Genomic DNA, 23,278 nt, shown 5'->3' with positions numbered 1-23,278 from the left:
CTTAAGCATGTAAGGGTGGATAGATGCCTCACCCAAAATACTGCAGATAAATATTTTTTACATGATTCACCTTTTCTTCCGGTCTTCTTTTTAATATCTTAGTGTGGGTAGTTATGTTGTAGTATTTTATGTGGGTTACATTTTGTACGTACATGTTACACCAGCAGGTACTTGCCTGTATTCAACAAAGAATGACCTGATTCATCTAGGAGTCACATTTATTGGCTGCTACTTCTCATGTCAGCTTGATCCACTCAGCTATGCACATTACCATATAAACATAAAAAAATAACAACGCAGAGTGACAATTATGGTATCATTTTAAAGCTTTGTGCCAATAAAAGAGCTGGCATACAGTGCAGGAGTTTATTATTCTCTCTGTTGATTATGCATTTGGGGGCTGTCCAACAAAAACTGTTACCGGACAGAGAAAAAAGTGAAAAAAAAGTGGCATACAGATCAGGAAAAAGGACTGGCAAGTACTACTTGTGCATCATGTAGCCATCTCTGGGTTATCCATGTGTTAGGGGAATGAAGGCCTCCAGCCACGTTTGGTATTGCAGAAAGGTTTAGAGTTGTCAGGCTATGCACACGTCTTCCTTCTTTGTATTTTATGGGAGTTGTGAAATGGATAGTCTATAATGCAGAGCACCACATGCCTGGATGGTTTTCTCCTTTCTGGAGTGCTGATTAGGGATTAAATAACCCCATTGTTAAAAGGTGCACGTTGCACTTACAGGAATCCAAATCCATAAGTTATAACTGACATATACTTGTAATATGCCAGATGGGAGTGCTATGACAATGCCAAAAAAAGTTGTGCACCCCTGCTATATAGCCATTGCTTTTTTAAAAATAGTCTACCAAAGCAGCACAATAAATTAATGAAAAGTTAGCTTTTTCTTTATTAAATAAATATACCGTACTTGTTTTTTTAGAGCCACATCTCCCTCATCTATGTCTTGAAAGGGGAATCAAGACGTTCCAGCAGTATGAGATACATATAAAAGAGAGGAAAGATTTTATTAAGGGGCTGAAGAAATCTGGTGATCCTGAAAGACAAGTGAGTGCAAAGAAGTAATAGTAATATAATGTACTTAAAGAACACTGCATACAAATAATAAAATATGGATTATCTACTATATAATTGTCTAAGGGTCACTTCCATCTGTCTGTCTGTCACGGATATTCATTGGTCGCGGCCTGTGTCATGGAAATCCAAGTCGCTGATTGGTCGTGGCAAAACGCCCACGACCATTGACGCGACCAATCAGCGACAGGCACAGTTCGGCGGCAACATGGCCGCTCCTTCCTCCCCGCAGTCAGTGCTCGCTCCATACTTCCCTCCAGTCAGCGCTCACACAGGGTTAATGGCAGCGCTAATGTACCGCGTTATGCCGCGGTGTAACGCACTCCATTAACGCTGCTATTAACCGTGTGTGACCATAATAAAGCATAAAGGGATAATTAAAACGTAACTTTTAATACTCCAAAGTAACATAAAAAACAAATCACCCAAGTGAAAAATAACACAAGTTGGGGCCGAGTCTCTACCATATAGTGTAATGGTCCCTAGAGACTAGTAAGCCCTTCACAGGATTAAAAAGATCTCGACTGCGAAAATGCCGCTGGAATCCATATTACTGAGGTAATGAGTATGAAAAGGCTGTGAAACCGTATTTTGTGTATAGCCACAGCAATTCCCATACGCTCAGTCGCATTTAAGACCAATAAAACAGTTATAGCATATACTGTAGATAATGCCTGCCGCTACTTGTAAGTATAAATAAGGAACAGTCTCACCAATTCCACAACGAGGGCAACGGAGCACCGGATATTCCCCTGTTAGGTAGACATCCAGGAAACGAAGGGATGACGGTCCCTATGTCAATCCCTATGGGGCTATCAATAGTCAATCCCCAAAGCTCCTGCCCTTACAAGGGCAGTCCACAACTACCCCTATAAATTTATTACTTGTGTTATTTTTCACTTGGGTGATTTGTTTTTTTATGTTACTATGGAGTATTAAAAGTTACGTTTTAATTATCCCTTTATGCTTTATCATGGTTACATTGTTAATGGGATTATCTGTATGATTTATACCTATACGCAGATATTGCTTTATTATTAACCCTGTGTGACCAACTTTTTACTATTGATGCTGCTCATGCAGCATCAATAGTAAAAAGGTCTAATGTTAAAAATAATAATAAAAAAAAAATAAAATAAAAATCGGCCCCTCGGATCCACAACAGGCCTTTCCCGTGGGCTGGGCAATATACTACGATGTACTGCACGGGCTGTGTAATGTAGTGCGCGGGCTGTGCAATGTACTGCGCGGGCTGTTATATACTACGTGGCTGTGCTATATACTACGTGGCCGGCCGCGAACAATCAGCGACTGGCGCAGTCCGGCCGCGAATTGGCACGGGAGTTGTACCACGCTTCGCTAATTGGTCGCGGCCGGCCAAATCCTGTGTATTCAATGTATTATTCTAAAATCTTCATGAATAAACTACATACATATTCTAGAATACCCGATGCGTTAGAATCGGGCTATCATCTAGTCATGAATAGAGACATGGCATAACTAGAAAGAATGTATTTTGTTGGTGCTGCTGGATGAGGTACTATCTTCTGTTTTTGGAACTGACTTTCTGATACTAGGTGAACTTTGTACGGAGGAGGTTTCACAAAGATCTTCTTCTCAATCCGGTGCTGATGCTGAACTTTTGTCCGGATATTACTGGTCTCAGTTCTCTCAGCTCTGATCTCCCCACCATTACCCGTGAAGTTCTTTTCATTGTCCATCTGATGGAACAGCCATGCCATGATATACGGGTGAGACTATTTCTTCACATGTATACTAAAGCATTAGCAATGTATGTAATGTAATATTCAGATTTCAGCTTTCATCAATGTTTATGATGAAAAACGTGGATCTTTAATCTATACTATCGTGTATGGGAATTGGCGAACTGGTTTACATTTTATCTGCTGATGTTTTGGATAAATCGAGTACCATATTGCAGACCTCTTTTAGTATCGTTTTCTATTTTTAATAATTTTGTGTTTTTTACCAAAAGCAAATGAAGCTTAAAAAAATACCAATCTTGGTATTGATTATTGTAAATTGCACAGGCCGTGAATGTGACCACTTTGGTTTGATTTGTACAGTCATCTAGAGAAATACTAGAGATTGATGTATGAAAATAACTTCTCCAGAGAGATAGAGGACTCTAACTCTAGCACCACCTATTTTGTTTTAGCAATCCGAAAAGTCAATAGCGACACTTTTAACGAGCCTTGCCGAATAATTTAGCACTATAAACTAAACCAGAAAATTCTTAGATAAGTGTTACAGGGTGTTTGCCTCTTGTCAGTGCAAAGCAGGAGATCTAATTTGGCTGGGAGAGAGGCTTCTGCCAAGTGGTCTAAGGGGGAACGTTTCTCCCAAAATGTATGTAACCTACACATTGCTAGGTCAATATATATAATAGAAAAAAATATTTTCTCCTATGCCTCATTGGGGGACACAGGACCATGGGTGTTATGCTGCTGCCACTAGGAGGACACTAAGTTAACACATAAAGAATAACTCATCCCCTGCAGTATACACCCTCCTGCTGGCTCTAAGTGAACCAGTTCTTGCTTAGTGTCTGTAGGAGGCACTTGGGTCTGTTTCTGACCCCACCGTTTTTATTTTAATTTTTTATTTTTTTTGTTCTATTTTTTCCCTTAACGGAGCGAATGGGGGCGACGGATCCTTTCTAGGTTCCGATCTCCCCCGAACCATCAACGGGCAAGTACGTGGAGCGTTCCTCCCGTATCCTTTCCTGCAACGTTGGATGCCAGCCCTGAGCTCACCATACGGGCGACGGTTCCTTCGCATTTCTATCTCCCCCCTCCATAGCATGCGACCACATAGAGTAGCCCTCCATCTACCTCTCCTGGAGCCAGGTGCATAGCCGGACTTAATATGTATGGCGTCCGTGCAGCCCCCCACTGCATCACCACTGGTATAGCAGATGACGCAAGGCGGCAGAAGCTCTCCACCCCCTCCCTATCTATGGTGACGGTGGATTGAGCACCGGCCCACCGCATCTACCGTAAGTACACTGCGGGGCGAAGAGGCGCTGGGGGGTCCTGGTCCCCGGGATATGTAAGGTCCGCACCTCTAAAGGGCTAAGCCCGGGTCCGTGGGTGGTCCGCAACGCTCATTTTTGATGTACGACCGCTACCTCAGGATGGCACTAATGGCGGTTGCGGCGCCGCTACTGGCAACAGGCCGCAACCGCAAGTTTTTTTTTCATTTAGCCCCCGGCTTTTCTGCTCATACAGGCCAGAGTCCTTGGCCACGCCCACCGGCAATTACCGCCGCCCACCTTTTCCAGCGCTTCTCGTTCCATGAGAAGTGCTCTCACAGATCTTGGCGGCCATCCTGCAGCGTTTTTCCAGCCTTCCTAATCTCTGGATCTGGGGTCACAACGATATACAGCCTTCACATACATTGCGGACCATCCCTGGAGACTCAAGACACAGGACCTGGGTAAGCTGCAGATACATAGCTTAACCCTTCCCCTGCTAGTAAGTGCTCTCCTCAAGGTTACTATGTCTCAATCAAGGCCTCACAAAAAATCTGGGAAAACCCACACTGTATTTTTCGCTGCATGTACCTCTTGTAAGGTCTCACTACCCAGAGGGGTAATAATACTGCATTATGCACAGCTAGTGAATTGGCGACTGTTCAGGAACCACCTGTTACTGATACCGAACCTAGTGAGCCTGGTCCCCCTGAGTTGGGCCTACCTCCCTTACCCGGTCTATGGCTTCCCTGGCAAAAGCGTTAGAATCGTTCCGAGACCCCTCCTCTAACCAGGGCACTCTTATGGACGACTCTTCCGATCCTCAAAACCCCTCGTACTCTAGGGGTCGTACCTTGTCAAGGGGCTCTCGCTCTTCCAGAAAAAAGGACTCATGCTATGTCCCCAGACCATCACCGGGATTCGGGTTCTGAGAGCTCCATTTCTCGCTCCCCTTCCATTGGGGCTAGCAGAGCACCTGTTTGAGAGGACAATTCTGACACGTCCCTAGATTTGGAATTTCATCACGATCAGGAGACTCTCGACTCTGAGTCAGTGAATAAGGCCTTGAAGCTTGAGGAGGAACCTTTATCTAAAACAGATCATGCCGTGTCCTTTAAGAGGACCAAGTGAGCTCACAAGGTATTCGCTACTCATTCAGAATTTAAGGAAATTGTTGAATCTCACAGGGTCCATCCCGATAGACGATTCACAGGGCAGAAGCCCATGGAATCAAAATATCCCTTTGCCCAGGATCTAAGAAAAGATTGGTCTCATTCTCCTCTGGTAGATCCTCTGGTATCATGCCTGGCTACTAAATCTATTTTATCCTATTCGGAGGGCGCCTCTATTAAAAATCCAACCGATCGTCAGATTGACTATATGGCGTGTTCAGCCTTTGAAGCCTCAGCAGCCGCACTCTCTTCCCATCCTTTGCTGCTACGTGGGTGGCTAAGGCTATGACCCACTGGGCTGAGGCCTTGTCCACAGCAGTGCTGGATACCGACCTTCCCCCTGAGATGGCAGACCTCGCTACTCAGATAGCCAGAGCGGGAGATTTCATAGTTGCAGCGTCCCTAGATGCTGCTAATTGTGCTTCTCAAGCAGCAGCAAACGCCATCACTATCTAGAGATCCTTATTTCTCAGGGACTGGCCATAAAAGTCATTGCCTTCTCTTCCATATCAAGCCTTTTTGGCGAAAAGCACGACCAATTAATTTCCGATGCCACTGGAGGGAACAACAGAGACCCTTTCGGAACCAGCAACAACAGGCCCAGTCCCGATTTTTTTTTTTTTTTTTTTCTTTTCCCCCCCACTTCAACTTAACCCCTCTGTGACCTTAGACGTACTATCCCGTCGAGGTGCCCTGGGCTTATCTGACCCTGGACGGGATAGTACGTCATAGTCTCACCTCCCTCCCTGCTCCCTCCAGCCCCGGATCCAAGATGGCCGCGGATCCGGGTCCTGCAGGGAGGGAGGTGGCTTCACAGAGCCTGCTCAGAGCAGGCACTGTGAAGCATGCAGCACTGTAAGTCAGATCAGTGATCTGACAGAGTGCTGTGCAAACTGTCAGATCACTGATCTGTGATGTCCCCCCCTGGGACAAAGTAAAAAAGTTAAAAAAAAATTTTTCCAAATGTGTAAAAAAAATTAAAAAAAATATTCCAAAATAATGAAAAAAAAAAAAATATATTATTCCCATAAATACATTTCTTCATCTAAATAAAAAAAAAAACCCAATAAAAGTACACATATTTAGTATCGCCGCGTCCGTAACGACCCGACCTATAAAACTGTCCCACTAGTTAACCCCTTCAGTAAACACCGTAAGAAAAAAAAAAAAAAAACGAGGCAAAAAACAACGCTTTATTATCATACCGCCGAACAAAAAGTGGAATAACACGCGATCAAAAGGACAGATATAAATAACCATGGTACCGCTGAAAGCGTCATATTGTCCCGCAAAAAAAGAGCCGCCATACAGCATCATCAGCAAAAAAATAAAAAAGTTATAGTCCTGAGAATAAAGCGATGCAAAAATAATTATTTTTTCTGTAAAATAGTTTTTATCGTATAAAAGCGCCAAACCATAAAAAAATGATATAAATGAGGTGTCGCTGTAATTGTACTGACCCGAAGAATAAAACTGATTTATCAATTTTACCAAACGCGGAACGGTATAAACGCCTCCCCCAATAGAAATTCATGAATAGCTGGCTTTTGGTCATTCTTCCTCACAAAAATCGGAATAAAAAGCGATCAAAAAATGTCACGTGCCCAAAAATGTTTTCAATAAAAACGTCAACTCGTCCCGCAAAAAAACAAGACCTCACATGACTCTGTGGACCAAAATATGGAAAAATTATAGCTCTCAAAATGTGGTATTGCAAAAAATATTTTTTGCAATAAAAAGGGTCTTTCAGTGTGTGACGGCTGCCAATCATAAAAATCCGCTAAAAAACTCGCTATAAAAGTAAATCAAACCCCCCTTCATCACCCCCTTAGTTAGGGAAAAATTAAAAAAAAATGTATTTATTTCCATTTTTCCATTAGGGCTAGGGCTAGGGCTAGGGTTAGGGCTAGGGTTAGGGCTAGGGTTAGGGCTAGGGTTAGGGTTAGGGTTAGGGCTAGGGTTAGGGCTAGGGTTAGGGCTAGGGTTAGGGTTAGGGTTGGGGCTACAGTTAGGGTTGGGGCTAAAGTTAGGGTTAGGGTTTAGATTACATTTACAGTTGGGAATAGGGTTGGGATTAGGGTTAGGGGTGTGTCAGGGTTAGAGGTGTGGTTAGGGTTACGGTTGGAATTAGGGTTAGGGGTGTGTTTAGATTAGGGTTTCAGTTATAATTGGGGGGTTTCCACTGTTTCGGCACATCAGGGGCTCTCCAAACACGACATGGCATCCGATCTCAATTCCAGCCAATTCTGCGTTGAAAAAGTAAAACAGTGCTCCTTCCCTTCCGAGCTCTCCTGTGTGCCCAAACAGGGGTTTACCCCAACATATGGGGTATCAGCGTACTCAGGACAAATTGGACAACAACTTTTGTGGACCAATTTCTCCTGTTACCCTTGGGAAAATACAAAACTGGGGGCTAAAAAATAATTTTTGTGGGAAAACAAAAAGATTTTTTATTTTCACGGCTCTGCGTTATAAACTGTAGTGAAACACTTGGGGGTTCAAAGTTCTCACAACACATCTAGATAAGTTCATTGAGGGGTCTAGTTTCCAATATGGGGTCACTTGTGGGGGGTTTCTACTGTTTAGGTACATTAGGGGCTCTGCAAACGCAATGTGACGCCTGCAGACCAATCCATCTAAGTCTGCATTCCAAATGATGCTCCTTCCCTTCCGAGCCCTCCCATGCGCCCAAACGGTGGTTCCCCCCCACATATCGGGTATCAGCGTACTCAGGACAAATTGGACAACAACATTTAGGGTCCAATTTCTCCTGCTAACCTTGGAAAAATACAAAACTGGGGGCTAAAATATAATTTTTGTGGAAAAAAAAATATTTTTTATTTGCATGGCTCTGCGTTATAAACTGTAGTGAAATACTTGGGGGTTCAAAGCTCTCACAACACATCAAGATGAGTTCCTTAGGGGGTCTACTTTCCAAAATGGTGTCACTTGTGGGGGGTTTCTACTGTTTAGGTACATTAGGGGCTCTGCAAACGCAATGTGACGCCTGCAGACCATTCCATCTAAGTCTGCATTCCAAATGGCGCTCCTTCCCTTCCGAGCCCTCCCATGCGCCCAAACGGTAGTTCCCCCCCACATATGGGGTATCAGCGTACTCAGGACAAATTGGACAACAACTTTTGGGGTCCAATTTCTCCTGTTACCCTAGGGAAAATACAAAACTGGGGGCTAAAAAATAATTTTTGTGGGAAAAAAATTTTGTTTTATTTTTATGGCTCTGCATTATAAACTTCTGTGAAGCCCTTGGTGGGTCAAAGTGCTCACCACACCTCTAGATAAGTTCCTTAGGGGGTCTACTTTCCAAAATGGTGTCACTTGTGGGGGGTTTCAATGTTTAGGCACATCAGTGGCTCTCCAAACGCAACATGGAGTCCCATCTCAATTTCTGTCAATTTTGCATTGAAAAGTCAAACTGCGCTCCTTCCCTTCCGAGCTCTCCCATGCGCCCAAACAGTGGTTTACTGCCACATATGGGGTATCAGCGTACTCAGGACAAATTGGACAACAACTTTTTGGGTCCAATTTCTCCTGTTACCCTTGGTAAAATAAAACAAATTGGAGATGAAGTAAATTTTTTGTGTAAAAAAGTTAAATGTTCATTTTTATTTAAACATTCCAAAAATTCCTATTAAACACCTGAAGGGTTAATAAACTTCTTGAATGTGGTTTTGAGCACCTTGAGGGGTGCAGTTTTTAGAATGGTGTCACACTTGGGCATTTTCTATCATATAGACCCCTCAAAATGACTTCAAATGAGACGTGGTCCCTAAAAAAAAATGGTGTTGTAAAAATGAGAAATTGCTGGTCAACTTTTAACCCTTATAACTCCCTAACAAAAAAAAAATTGGTTCCAAAATTATGCTGATGTAAAGGAGACGTGGGAAATGTTACTTATTAAGTATTTTGTGTGACATATCTCTGTGATTTAATTGCATAAAAATTCAAAGTTTGAAAATTGCGAAATTTTCAAAATTTTCGCCAAATTTCCGTTTTTTTCACAAATAAACGCAGGTACTATCAAAGAAATTTTACCACTATCATGAAGTACAATATGTCACGAGAAAACAATGTCAGAATCACCAGGATCCGTTGAAGCGTTTCGGAGTTATAACCTCATAAAGGGACAGTGGTCAGAATTGTAAAAATTGGCCTGGTCATTGACGTGCAAACCACCCTTGGCGGTAAAGGGGTTAAACTGGTCCTATACTTCCACATCCTCCGGACCTAGCCAGGCACAACGCATGGATAGCGGTCCTCAAACCTCTTACAAACCTTCTCCCTCTTGGAGAGGCAGGCCTAGGCAGTCACGGTCCAGAGGGTCCAGACCGGGCAGGTCTCCCACACAATGACTCCCTGCGGTATCCGGAGGACACCCTCAAAGTAGGCGGCCGTCTGCTTTCCTTCAGCGACGCGTGGCTCTTGGTCGTTCACGACGAATGGGTCCGCGACCTAGTGTCCTCCGGATACAAGATAGATTTTTTTTTTTTTTTCTCCTCCATCAAATCGCTTCTTCCTGTCTTCTCCTCCCAGGGCAAAGGCATCAAGTTCTTCCAGGCCATAAACTCTCTGAAAGAAGACAGGGTTATTATCCCGGTTCAGGGTGTTTGTCAGGGTGCGACGGTTCCAGATGGAATCGCTTTGTTCTGTCATCGCCTCCATGGAGAAAGGCGAGTTCCTGGCGTCCATAGACATCCAGGACGCGTACCTCCATATTCCCATTTTACCTTCTCACCAAAGGTTTTTTTAATTTAAATAGATTTTTATTAACAATATAAAAAAAAAGGAGAACAACAGAATGCCATTTACATTGCATTATATCAGATACACATTTTCTTACTTTAATAAACCCCAACATTACCCCAACTACCCCCCTCCCCCATAAGACAGCTCAGTCTCAATCTCCACCCCACCGAGGCATTATCTGCCTCTTGTAATTTATCCTCTTCCAGGTCTTAGGAAACACGACGCCTATACTCCTCAATCCAAATCAAGCCAAGGAGACCATATTTTATTAAAGAGTTCTATTTTCCCCCTTTTACTGTACACCCCCTTTTCCAATTTTAGACCATGTTGAACATATTGGAGAAATTCCCTTCTCACAGGTGGTTCCGCGTTTATCCAGTTTCGTGCTATTACTTTCCTGGCCATGTAGAGTAGCCTAGCAATTGCAATCTTCCAAGTATTGTCAACTCCAATTTCTTCCACATATCCCAGCACACATACTATCGGGTCTCTAACAACTCTGCACTTATACGCTGCTTCAACTCGGCTCAAAACCACCACCCAAAAGGCAGCCAGTCTCGGACACGTCCACATCATGTGATATATTCCTGCCTTCTCACTCGCACACCTCGGACACTCAGAATTGGCACGCAATCCCGCTTTGTATAACACTTCCGGAGATTTATATACCCTATGCAAAATGTATAGCTGCGAGAGCCTATATGGTTCACTCAAGGATAGTCGCGGAACCCACTCCATCACCGATTCCCAGGTTTCATTTTCCATCGGCCCCACTTCTCTCTCCCACTTAGCTCTCGCCTTTATAGGGAAATCTAGCAGAAATGTGTGCATAAGGTCCTTATACAGAGTGGAAATAACTCCCCTTGTAGTACCCTCACCACACACATACTCCAACACTATATCATCTTGAACCCTGATATCAGCCTTCTTATTCTGAGCTCTAAAGGCATGTCTCATCTGCGCATACTGATATTCCCCTGTGGATCGCAAACCAAATTCTTCCTGCAATTGGGAAAAGGACTTCAGCTCCTGCTCCTGGATTATCTGGTGAACAAAGCAAATTCCCTTATTCTGCCATTCCATCAATCCTCCCAGGGCCTCAAAATCCTTTAAGTTGTGGTTAGACCATATCGGTGTGAATTTAGTCAACCCTGTAACCCCACGAATCTGCCTTAATCTATTCCATAATTTACGAATCAGGAACAGGGTTGGGTATATTTTCCCCAGCGCGCCCAATGAGCCATCCTCCAAACACCTGGCCATCGGTCGTCGGTCCGTCACCTCTTCCAATAGCTGTTGTACTGCACTGGATGACGCCCCTCGCGCCCAGCCCTTCAAATGCTGGCTCTGGGCCGCAAGGAAGTATATTTCCGGGTTGGGCAAAGCCAAACCACCATCTTCCTTGGGTCGTTGAAGCGTCTCCAAGCTAATACGTGGATATTGTCTACCCCATATCAAACTTCTAAAGAGGGCATTAATCTGCCTGAACTTCCCCCGAGGGATCCAAATTGGTGCGTTATGCAGAACATAAAGAATTTTGGGCATAAGGACCATTTTAATAAGGTTTACCCTACCGACGACCGATAGATGTAGCTTATTCCAGGCGTCTACCTTTGCCTTGAGTACCCCCATAACAGGAGTCAAATTTCTTTGCAGAAACTCCGCCACCGGCACCGAAATCCATATTCCAAGATATTTAAATTGGGAAACCACCTTCAGCCTCTCATCCCCAACATCCTCACTCACATTCTCTCCTACGTCATCCACTCTAAAAAGAACCGTCTTATCCCAATTAATTGTTAGTCCCGACACAGTACCAAATCTCTCAACAATTTCAACGGCCCCTCTTAGTGAATTGTCTGGATCCTCCAGGAACAGCAAAACATCATCCGCATATAACGCTATTTTTTCCTCTACTTTGCCATACCTAAACCCAGGGACCCCATCCGACTGCCGAATCTTAGCAGCAAGAGGTTCTACAGCCAACGCGAACAGGAGGGGTGACAGCGGGCATCCCTGCCTAGTACCCCTAGCCAGCCCTATAGGACGAGATAGCTCCCCATTTACTCTAATTCTGGCGGATGGTAATGAGTACAACAGCTGTATCCAGGCCACAAACTGCGGGCCAAACCCCATACATTCCAGCACCTGCCAGAGGTACCCCCATTCGACGCTGTCAAACGCCTTGTGTGCATCTAGCGATACAATCACTCTTCGACCACAGTTATCAGACTCTACCTGCAAATTTACATATAACCTCCGCAAATTGATCGCCGTTGATCTATCCGGCATAAAGCCAGATTGGTCCGAATGCACCAGACTCGCAATAACACTAGAGAGGCGGAGAGCCAACACCTTGGCCAGAAGCTTGACATCAATTGTTAGTAAAGAAATTGGGCGGTACGACTCCGGTTTCCCCAACTCCTTATCCTCCTTTGGAATGACCACTATTATGGCCTCTCTCATAGAGGCTGGCAAGCGCCCACAAGACCTAGCTTCCTCCAATACCATTTTTAATCTAGGAATCAACACTTCTGCCAACCCTTTATAGATCTCAGCGGGTAACCCATCGACCCCAGGCGCCTTCCCATTGGCCATAGACATCAATGCCCGACTCAATTCCTCCTCAGTGATAGGGGCCTCAAGGCTCTCCCTATCTGCCTCACTCAGTCTCGGCAAGTCCAGACCTTCCAAGAAAGTCAGTGCATCCTCGACCGATTCACCAATCCGAGAGGAATACAAATCTGCATAGAAGTCCGCAAAGGCTCTCAAAATTTCAGGTGTTTCCGTTATTTTACCTCCACTAGCAGAATCCAAAGAGTGTATATATGAAGAACCTCTCTGAGCAGCAGCCACTACCGACAGCATATGTCCCACTGTTTCTCCCTCCTGATAGAACAATACCCTTTGGAAATCTCGTTTCCTCTCAGCTTTGCCTAGCAGAATTTTTTCCAAATGATTTTGTGCGTTTTTCATTCTTCTCTCTGCCTCAGGGGTTCCCAGTGTGGCCATCCCATCCTCTGCTTCCTTCAACTCCTCAACTGCCGCTTTTTCTACCTCTCTCGTCCTCCGCTTACACCTACTAATGTCCCTAAACAGTAGTCCCCTCAGGTACGCCTTCATTGCATCCCAAATTGTAAGAGCGTCGGCGCTTCCATCATTTAAGAGAAAGAATTCCGCCACCTCCCGTCCTATACTTTCCAACTCAATACTCTGTAACCAATTAGGATGAATCTTCCATTCTCTCCCACTTAGCGAGCGAGCCCCCTCCAATCTAACCTCTACTTCAATTGGACTATGGTCCGACAAGGCCCTTGGCAGATATCTCACCTCCCCAACCAATGTGTCCAAAATCCTGTTACCCAGAGCCATATCAATCCTAGAGAGTGTGGCATGTGCCGGTGAATAACATGAGTACCCTCTCTCCCCCACATGTCTAACCCTCCACAGATCAATCAAACCTATCTCCTGTATATAGGTGCCAAATGTTGTTATGTGTCCCTCCGACCTATTCTGAGTATTTTTATTTTTATCCCAATATTCATCACAGATGTTATTTAGATCTCCGATAATTATTAACGGTGTCGGTCCCCATTTTTCCACTCGCTCCATTACTTCTCTAATCTTCCTGCTAGAGTAGGGAGGCGGAATATACATCGCGGCAACACACAGCATCACTCCATACAGTATACACCGTAATAGTACATACTGTCCCTCCACGTCCACATATACCTTCACCTCCTCATACTGAACTCCCGCTGGAACCAAGATTGAGACTCCTCTTGCATACGTGGAGAAGGTAGAATGATATCCCCTCTGGATCCATCGTCTATTCAAAACATCCACTTTTTCCCTTACCAAATGCGTCTCCAGCAAGCATATCATTGAGGCCCTTTGGTCTCTTGCATATTGCAAACACGCAGCACGTCTAGATTTCTCCCCTAGGCCTCTCACATTCCAGCACAAAATCTTAAAACGGGTCCCCATCACTTGGCTCATCTTCACTATAAGTATCATCAATTTTGAGCTCAGGCTGTCTAACTACCCTCCCCCCCCCCCCCTCCCAACTCCCCCTCCCACCCTTCCCCCCTCACATCTAACCATTCCACCTCTTTCCAAGAGTGGGGCATCATCGCCCATAGCGAACACTCCGTTTGGCATTACCTTCCCAACCCTCCTCCCACCACTGTACATAACAGGATTTCAGACATTTTGAAAAATAACGTTCTCAAAACATTTTAACTTAGAATTATTTGCACACACAAGAAGTCTGCATAAACTTAAAATATGTCGCAAACCCTTCCTCCCCCTTTCCCAGCAGCCATTACACCATCCCTTTCCCTTCTTCCCCCCCCAAACCCCTAGGCTTGTCAATCACATGACTCTTTTCCAACTGACAGATAAGTAAACAACTTCAGACTCTTCCCACAGTTTCAGTCTCCTTTTCCTTTAAGCTTTTTAGCATTAATATCGATCCACTGGGTAGCGTCCTCCGGCTTCTGGAAAAAATGAATTTTATCAAACGCCACCACCCTCAGTCTTGCTGGGAACATCATGGAATACTGCACACCCAATTCCCTCAGCCGTCTCTTGATACCCGTGAACATCATCCGTTGTTTCTGCACCAGAGTAGAATAGTCTGGGTATATAGCAATCTTTTGACCTTCAACTGTCAGATCCGTCATGTCTCTGGCCTTCCTCAGGATAATGTCTCTGTCTCTATAGTTTAGAATTTTGGCGAGCATGGTACGGGGATTCGCTCCAGGGACAGGTGGTTTCGGCGGGACCCTATGCGCTCTTTCTACCGCGAACACTTTTGTTAGCGCCATATCTCCAAATGTCTCTAACAGCCATTTTTCAATATATTCCGTTGGATTCCTCCCTTCAGCTTTTTCAGGGATGCCCACTATGCGAATATTATTTCTTCTGGACCTGTTCTCAAGGTCCTCATTTTTCGCAGCCAATTCAGCTATTGCTTGAGTGAACTTTTTCTCTGCTTTTTGCAGCTGCACTATATGGTCTTCTGCAGTGCTCACTCTCTCCTCTACCTCCCCCACACATTTGTCAATCTTCTGCATGGCTGCGTTTATCTGGGCTGTGTCCCCCTTAACCTCCTGTATCTGTATGGTCAGAGATTGTTTACATGAAGAGACTAGCGCAAAAACGTCTCTTAGGGTAGGCTCAGCTTCTGGCGCCATTTCCTCGGGTCCCCCTTCTGCCACCGCCATTTTACTCTCCTTTCTCCCCTGTTGTACCTCATGTTCTCCTGCTGGGCTCTCCTCCTCCTCCTCCTCCTCTTCGGTATCAGCTCCGGCTCCCTCCTCTGCGGCCTCCGCTCTCGCAAACTGCTGGAGCTTTGCCGCTACCTCCATGCGCTTTCTGCATGCGGCGTTCTCCTTGTCTGCCTTTTCCCTCAAGTCGGCGCCATCTTGGATTGCGCCTGCATCCCCGGCTCCCGCGTCCTTCTGCCGTCTCCTGGTCATGTTCGTCGGTTCCAGCGCTACCGAACAGCACCGCCGGCCTCTCCAAGTCTCCCCGCAGCCAGTAAGCCCCCGCAGGGACCAAACAGCAGCGGCTCTGCAGGATTTTACAATATACAGCGGCGGGAGCTCACAGCCGCACGTCCGCTCACATGGACTCTCAGGCCACGCCCTCCTCACCAAAGGTTTCTTGGCTTCGCAGTTCAGTTCCAGTTTGCTGCTCTGCCCTTCGGCCTTGCCATCGCTCCCAGGGTATTCACCAAGGTCATGGCGGCCGCCGTGGCCATCCTTCATACTCGAGGTGTAGTGGTGTTACTGTATCTCGAAGTTATCCTCATGAAAGGCCCCTCTTTCCACACCTGCAAGGAGGCCGTGACCATCACAATAGATACTTTCTCGCCTGGGTTGGAAGATAAACTTCAAAAAAATCTTCCCCACTACCGGCTCAGTGAGATTTCCTTTCTAGGAATGATACTGGACTCGTCCCAGGGGTTGGTACATCTTCCCCTAGAAAAAATCTCAGTCTTACAGTGGGAAGCTCAGCTCTCCCAACCTCATACTCACGGTCTTCGTTTCAGTATGAGAGTCCTCTGCAGGATGGTAGCAGCTATGGAGGCAGTCCCATTTGCTCAACTACACCTCCGCCCCTTACAACATGCTCTCCTGGCTTTGTGGGACAGGAACCCCTTATCTTTCCATCGTCATTTCCTTCTTCCCCAGCGAGTCAGTCTCTCAGGTGGTGGACTTTGAAGTCCTCCCTGGATCAAGGGAGGTCCTTTCTCACAGTACATTGGCTAGTTGTGACAACAGACGCCAGTCTTCTGGGATGGGGAGCAGTGCTCCACCATCACACTGCTCAGGGCCGCTGATCTCTTCAGGAATCTCGCCTGCCCATCAACATCCTGGAAATACGGGCAATCAGGTTGGCTCTTATTCAATTCCATCCTTTCCTGACGGGTCGTCCCATCAGTATTCAGTCCAACAATGCCACGGCAGTGGCATACATCAACTGGCAGGGGGGAACACGCAGCAAAGCAGCCATGTCTGAGGTAGGACGCATCCTTCGTTGGGCCGAGGAAAACTGCTCAATGATGTCAGTGGTTCACATCCCGGGAGTGGAAAATTGGGAGGCAGATTTCCTCAGCCTCCAAGGTCTCGACTCCAGAGTAGTCTCTCCATCCGGAGATCTTCCACCAGATCTGTTGTCTTTGGGGAACCCCGGATGTGGATCTGATGGTCTCACGGCTAAATTCCAAGGTTCCCAAATTCATAGCTCGGTCCCACGATCCGGCAGCCATCGGGGCAGATGCACTCGTTCACTCGTGGCGTCAGTTCCAGCTTCCGTACATATTTCCCCCGCTCCCCTTACTGCCGAGAGTCATCAAGAAGATCAGAGCGGAGGGGATACCAGTAATCCTCATTGCGCCAGATTGGCTGCACAGGGCCTGGTACACCAAACTAGTTCAACTAGTCTGCGATGTCCCCTGGCGATTACCGAATCGCACAGAGCTGTTGTCCCAGGGCCCCAATTACCACCAGAACTCCGAGGCCCTGTGTTTGACGGCATGGCCGTTGAGTCCTGGGTCCTGACACAGGCAAGCTTTTCTCAAAAAGTCATTTCTACCATGATCCGTGCAGGAAGCCTACGTCCATGCGTATATATCATCGCATTTGGAAGACCACCTTCTCATGGTGCCAGGACCAAGGACGCTCTCCTCTTGAATTTTCAGTTCCTTCCATCCTCAAATTCCTTCAGTCGGGTTTGGACTTGGGTCTCGCCCTTAGTTCTCTCAAAGGGCAGATTTCAGCCTTGTCAGTCCTGTTCCAATGGAAAATTGCCAATAGATTACAGGTGAAGACGTTCATTCACGGAGTCTCCCATGTGGTGCCGCCCTATAAGATGCCGTTGGAACCATTGGACCTTAATTTGGTCCTCGGAGTCTTGCAGGAGGCTCCTTTTGAGCCTCTGCAGGACGTTTTCCTGTCTTTTCTGTCATGGAAGGTTGCTTCTCCTGGTTGCGGTCACGTCCATCCGACGAGTTTCAGAACTGGCGGCCTTGTCTTGCCAAGTTCCTTTCCTCATTTTTCATCAGGATAAGGTGGTTTTGAGAACATCCCTGTCTTTTCTACCGAAAGTTGTCTCATCTTTCCACCTCAATGAAGAGATTGTCTTGCCTTCACTTTGCCCGGCGCAGGTACATCGCACCGAGAAGGCTCTCCACACACTGGATTTGGTGAGAGGTCTTAGGAGATACGTCTCGAGGACGGCATCTTTCTGCAGGTCAGATGCCCTGTTTGTGCTCCCAGAAGGGCCAAGGAGAGCCTAGCCACTTCCAAGGCTACGATAGCCAAGTGGATTCGTTCAGCTATCCAGGAGTCCTACCGAGTTAGAGGTCACTCAGTCCCAGCAGGGATTAAGGCTCATTCTACTCGGTCAGTGGGTGCGTCTTGGGCCATCTGGCAACGACCTGGTTCAGCCTGCATACGTTTACGAAACATTACCATGTCCATTCTCAGGCCTCAGCAGATGTGTCGATCGGCAGAAGAATTTTGCAGGCGGCAATACCGTATCTGTAACTTGTGGGTACAAGGAGCAATTGCAGTGGATTGTTTCCCACCCAGGGACTTCTTTAGGATGTCCCATGGTCCTGTGTCCCCCAATGAGGTGTAGGAGAAATAGGGATTTTTGTGTACTCACCGTAAAATCCTTTTCTCCGAGCCAATCATTGGGGGACACAGCACCCACCCTGTTAGCCTATTGGCTTTAGTTTTGTCTGTGTTCACTTGGTTTTGACATACTTCATTCTTGTTAAATATTAAGCTCCTACTGCTTTGTTACCGAACTGGTTCACTTAGAGCCAGCAGGAGGGTGTATACTGCAGGGGAGGAGTGATTCTTTATGTGTTAACTTAGTGTCCTCCTAGTGGCAGCAGCATAACACCCATGGTCCTGTATCCCCCATTGATTGGCTCAGAGAAAAGGATTTTATGGTGAGTACACAAAAATCCCTGTATCCTATAGTACATAATCCAGTCTCCATTGTAGTTCCTTTAATAATGCTGCTTTCTATATGATCTCTTGCCCACTTGTCTGATATTTCTGTGCAATTTTTGCATGTTTTGCAGGATGCTCTTCTACTGGCTGTGAGAAGTTTACCTGCACGCACGTTGCTGAATGTGGCAGGTGGCACATGTGACAGCAGGGCCCTGTTTCCAACAAGCAGGCAGTGCAGTAACGTGAGTGAGGGGGGCTGCAAGGGAATATCTGTACTCAGTACTGCTGACTGCAAAGGATGCTGAGAGTTTGGTGAGAATTTGCAGTGTGAATCACACTTAGTTGTGCTACTTTCCTGCTTTGCCTTTCTTTATTTTGCTTTTATGTTATGCTTTACATTACATATATTTAAGTTATTGCACTCTTTTATTGTTGTAGTACCAGAATTCAGTTTTGCTATTGGTCATGTATGATCCTATGGTGGAGAAGACTGAGAAAGCAAGTATGCAATAGCCACCATCTGTATTTAATTTTTAAAAAAACCTTCTTTTGTTTCCGTAATTGAAATATATACTATCCACAATGTCAGCTGACCAACAAGAATTTATATACAAAAGTGATTAAAATGCTTGTGCAATGGTATTGTTCTCATATATTGGAAGTGGTTATTTCAGTTTTTGGCTCACTTACTGACTGCCTCAGTCTGATTTAGTTAGATCCCACTCCCTTTTGCTCCTTAAAATAATAACAGTAATAATTAAGATAGTTATAGAAATAGTTAAGAAAGATACAGGGGCATGTAAAAACTTGGGCACCCCAGTGAACAGTTAAGCAAGTTGAAGATTAACTGGGTCATTCCATGGTAGCTTACATTACATCACAATATAGTAACTTACGTTACAAAGATGATGGTAACTTAATTTACAATAAGTTTAATCCAGTGGATGGTAACATATTGTAACGTAAGTTACCATCAGCTTAGTAACGAAAGTTACTATACTGTGCGGTAACATAAGTTATCTATATTTCTTGTAATAAAAACTGTTGCTTTTAACTTGAGAGGTTAAAATATATTTTTTAAAGTTGCTGGGACTATGGTGTTTTAATACAATAAAAATAGTGCTTCTCCCCTGTTTATCAGAACAGAAAATTTGGCAGACTCATGAAGGACAATTGCCTTTCCTTTTTTTGTAACGTAAGTTACCAAGTAATAACACTGTATTTTGTATATAATTTTATTGTTGAAAAATCAAACTGTGTTGAACTCTATTGAGAATAGTTTAATGTACAATATACATTCACTCCTTTTTGTGCCTGCCTTCAAAGAACAGTCTGTAGCCAGTTTATGGCTTGTGAATGGAACGCAAGTTACCATGGAATAACCCAAATGATCTCTAAAAGTCCTGAAGTCAGAGATTACACATTTACTTTGTATTTTAGGCATAAAGATATAAAATATATATTTTACCCTTCGCCACGAAAGCACCTACTGGAGAGATGGGGATCCGCCCCAAGGAACATTAAAACCTACAGAAGAATAAAAGGGGCCGTCCGCCTCTCCTCCTCAGTTTAGGTTTCCTGTTCCCAGGGGACAGGTTCTCTGGATACTCAGAAGACCATAGCTGGGCCAGGGCATCCGCCTGGGATGCGGTCCAGATGCAGCGTCGGGGGAGTTTCCGTTAGACGGCTTCCCCCCCTCGTCTGTTCGGCACAGAGAGGTCGCCCGGTCTCACTGAGGAGGTGCGGGCTGAAAGAGAGCTCCAGGACGTCGGACGGCATATGGGGGGCCGGGGGTCCGCCACACGGTCTCCAGCAGCAGCCGAGAACGCCGCTCCATAGCGCGGGCCACGGTGAGAACGCGGCCGGGCATGCGCAGTCCGGCGAAAAGCTCCATTACCTGCCCGGAAGTGATCATAGTACTTCCGGGGCATACAGCACAGCGGTGAGGTAAAGTGCGGTTCGCGCATGCGCAGTACACCACTAAAAGGAAAAAAAAAAACGGATCTTCTGTTTAAAAAGGGAGATGGTTGCGGGCGCACAGGCAATGCAACATGTCATCCCCAGGCAAGACGGTGGGCCCAGCGGGTGATTCAGCCAGCAGGAGGTCCTCAGACGTCAGCCATAAGAGTGATGCCGCAGATTCAAGGTCAAGAACGGCGCTTCGGCCCCCTGATCCGGTACCATAGAGCTTCACTGAGTGTAAAAACCCTCTACCTATTAAGCTGACACTCTTTTCCACAACATTTTTTTTCCCCCAGGCCAAAAAGAAACAAAAATCCAAACATAAACAGTGTGCGTTGTGTGATCAACCTCTCCCAGATTCTTACCCTAAAAAACTCTGCAAGCAATGTATTAGTGAAACCATGCAGGGTCCATCTATGTCCATTACGGATATACGGGCCATAATCAGGGAAGAGTTACAAGCCATCACCCAAGCCAACGTACCCCTTAAGAAAACTAGTAGGGAAAAATAGCGTCCACCTCTGAGTCCGATGATGATCATGCAATCAAGTCGGACTCCTCACACGCATCATCCTCATCTTCATTACCATCAGATATTGAAGGTCGTCTTGTTTTCCCCTTGATGGGGTGGACAACCTAGTAAAATCAATTAGAAACACAATAGGTTGTGAAGATACAAAGGATGACCAGACGACACAAGATATCATGCTTGCAGGGTTAGCGGAGAGGAAAAGGAGAGCTTTCCCAGTAATCCCTGCAGTTAAAGCATTGATAAAGAGCGAATGGGAAAAACAAGACCAGAGAGGTTTTCTCCTGTTAGCCTCCAAAAGGAAGTACCCCTTTAGCGATGAACTTATTTCATGGACTAAGATCCCTAAAGTGGACGCAGCGGTTGCCTCCACTTCAAAACAGTCTGCTTTACCAGTTGAGGATGCAGGCCTACTCTCTGATCCTCTAGACCGGAAAGCGGAATCGTCATTAAATAGATCATGGGAAGCTTCCACAGGCATATTTAAACCGGCAATTGCCATATCCATGCTTGTCTGGATTGATCAATTAGATCAGGGGTCCCCAACTCCAGGCCTCGAGGGCCGCCAACAGTGCAGGTTTTCAGGATTTCTTTAGTATTGCATCGGTGGTAATGTGATCATCTGCACAGGTGATGATTCCAACCCCTGTGCAATACTAAGGAAATCGTGAAAACCTGCACTGTTGGCGGCCCTCGAGGCCTGGAGTTGGGGACCACTGAATTAGATCAACAGATTGACCAAAGAGTCTCTAGACAGAAATTGTGGGATGCAATTTCATTGATTAGAGGGGCAGCAGCCTTCATGGCTGATGCATCAGCTGACTCTCTACGCCTTGCAGCAAGATCAGCAGGTCTAGTAAATAATGCCAGACGAGCCTTGTGGATGAAGAGTTGGAAGGGGGATACACAGTTGAAGACCAAAATCTGTGCTATCCCGTGTGAGGGTGAGTTTCTCTTTGGGAAAGCTTTGGATGATATCCTTAAAAAAGCGAAAGAAAGGAAAAAAGCCTTCCCTGACCCCTCAATTCCTTTCTACAGGAAGACTTTCAGGAGGAGACCATTCGGGAAAAGGAGACAGAATGAAAGACCAACGCGGTGGGCCACGAAGGAAGAAAAACAAAGGGGTACTATGTTTAAAGGCCCCCCTTCCGCAGAGACAATAAATATTAGAACACCGGTCACCCCAGTAGGTGGTAGACTAAAATTATTCCTCCCTAAATGGGAAAAAATAACATCAAATCCGTGGATTCAAAATATCATTAAGGAAGGAATTAAGAGAATTCCTCCAAATTCCCCACGATTCATTCATTATAACAACCCTTAGCTCACCGATACAACAATGGGCCCTTGAACTTGAGATACAGAGCTTGATAGATAAAAATGTTTGAGTAAAAGTACCAAAGGGACAAGAGGGTAGTGGGTTCTACTCTCGATTATTTCTAATCCCTAAGCCTGATGGTTCGTTCAGAACAATTATAAATCTCAAAAAACTCAATACAGTTATTAAAAATTATAAATTCAAAATGGAATCCTATTTGGATGACTTTTTAGTTGTCGGAAATTCGTCTCTTCAATGTGCTAAACGCTTAGCTTACACTGTCTCACCTTTACAGGACCTGTGCTGGATCATCAACTCCGAAAAATCCAGACTTATCCCACTTTCCCTCCAGACATTTTTAGGGTTTCATCTAGATTCTACAAAACAAAGATGTCTACTCCCTCAGGAAAAAATCTCTCTAAGGCTAGTTTCACATTTGCATTAGAATCCGCAGCGTTTAATCCGCATCTGCAAGTGCAGGAAAAAACGCATAGAAAAGCGTACAAACGCGGCGTTTTTTTTACGCATGCGGGAACGCATGTGCTAAAAAAAGCCGCGTTTATACGCTTTTCTATGCGTTTTTGTCTGCGTTTGCGTTTTTTGTGCGAATGGTGACAAATTTTACAGGAGAAAAATCTAGATAACCAGATACCGCCAATGGGACTACAGAGGGCATGTATTATGGGATATCTATATATAGACCCTAGGACTGCTGAAATCTTAACAGTGTGCTACTGTATCCTGTGTCATGATGGATCTTCACATGGAGAGCTTTTATTTCAACCTGGATTTAAGCATGAAGCTGTTTCTTGCCTGTGCGTTTGCTTGGGAGCAAGACACAAATCGCGAAAGATGGAGAAGGAGACAGCGTAGGCGTTTTTGGAGACACCCCATTATTGAATTACGTGAGAGACTTGGGGCCTATCACACGCTGTATGGCAAGCTTAATGAGAACCCTGACAAATTCCCGGAAT

At 45.4% G+C, this 23,278-nt stretch overlaps 1 protein-coding gene across 2 annotated transcripts in view; it reads left to right on the top strand.

The window, feature by feature from the left end:
* Nucleotides 1–23,278, top strand: part of VWA5B2 (von Willebrand factor A domain containing 5B2) — a 92,361-nt gene that overhangs the window by 27,216 nt on the left and 41,867 nt on the right. For both annotated transcript variants that reach the window (XM_069726959.1, XM_069726958.1), the window contains exons 7-9: nucleotides 939–1,063; nucleotides 2,668–2,841; nucleotides 18,627–18,737. In XM_069726959.1, the coding sequence (XP_069583060.1) occupies nucleotides 939–1,063; nucleotides 2,668–2,841; nucleotides 18,627–18,737 (410 nt within the window). The remainder of the gene's footprint in view (nucleotides 1–938; nucleotides 1,064–2,667; nucleotides 2,842–18,626; nucleotides 18,738–23,278) is intronic.

Source organism: Ranitomeya imitator, chromosome 5 (assembly GCF_032444005.1).
Source record: "Ranitomeya imitator isolate aRanImi1 chromosome 5, aRanImi1.pri, whole genome shotgun sequence".
NCBI lineage: Eukaryota > Metazoa > Chordata > Amphibia > Anura > Dendrobatidae > Ranitomeya > Ranitomeya imitator.
Note: the sequence above shows the minus strand (reverse complement) of the source record. Positions and strands in the feature narration are given on the sequence as shown.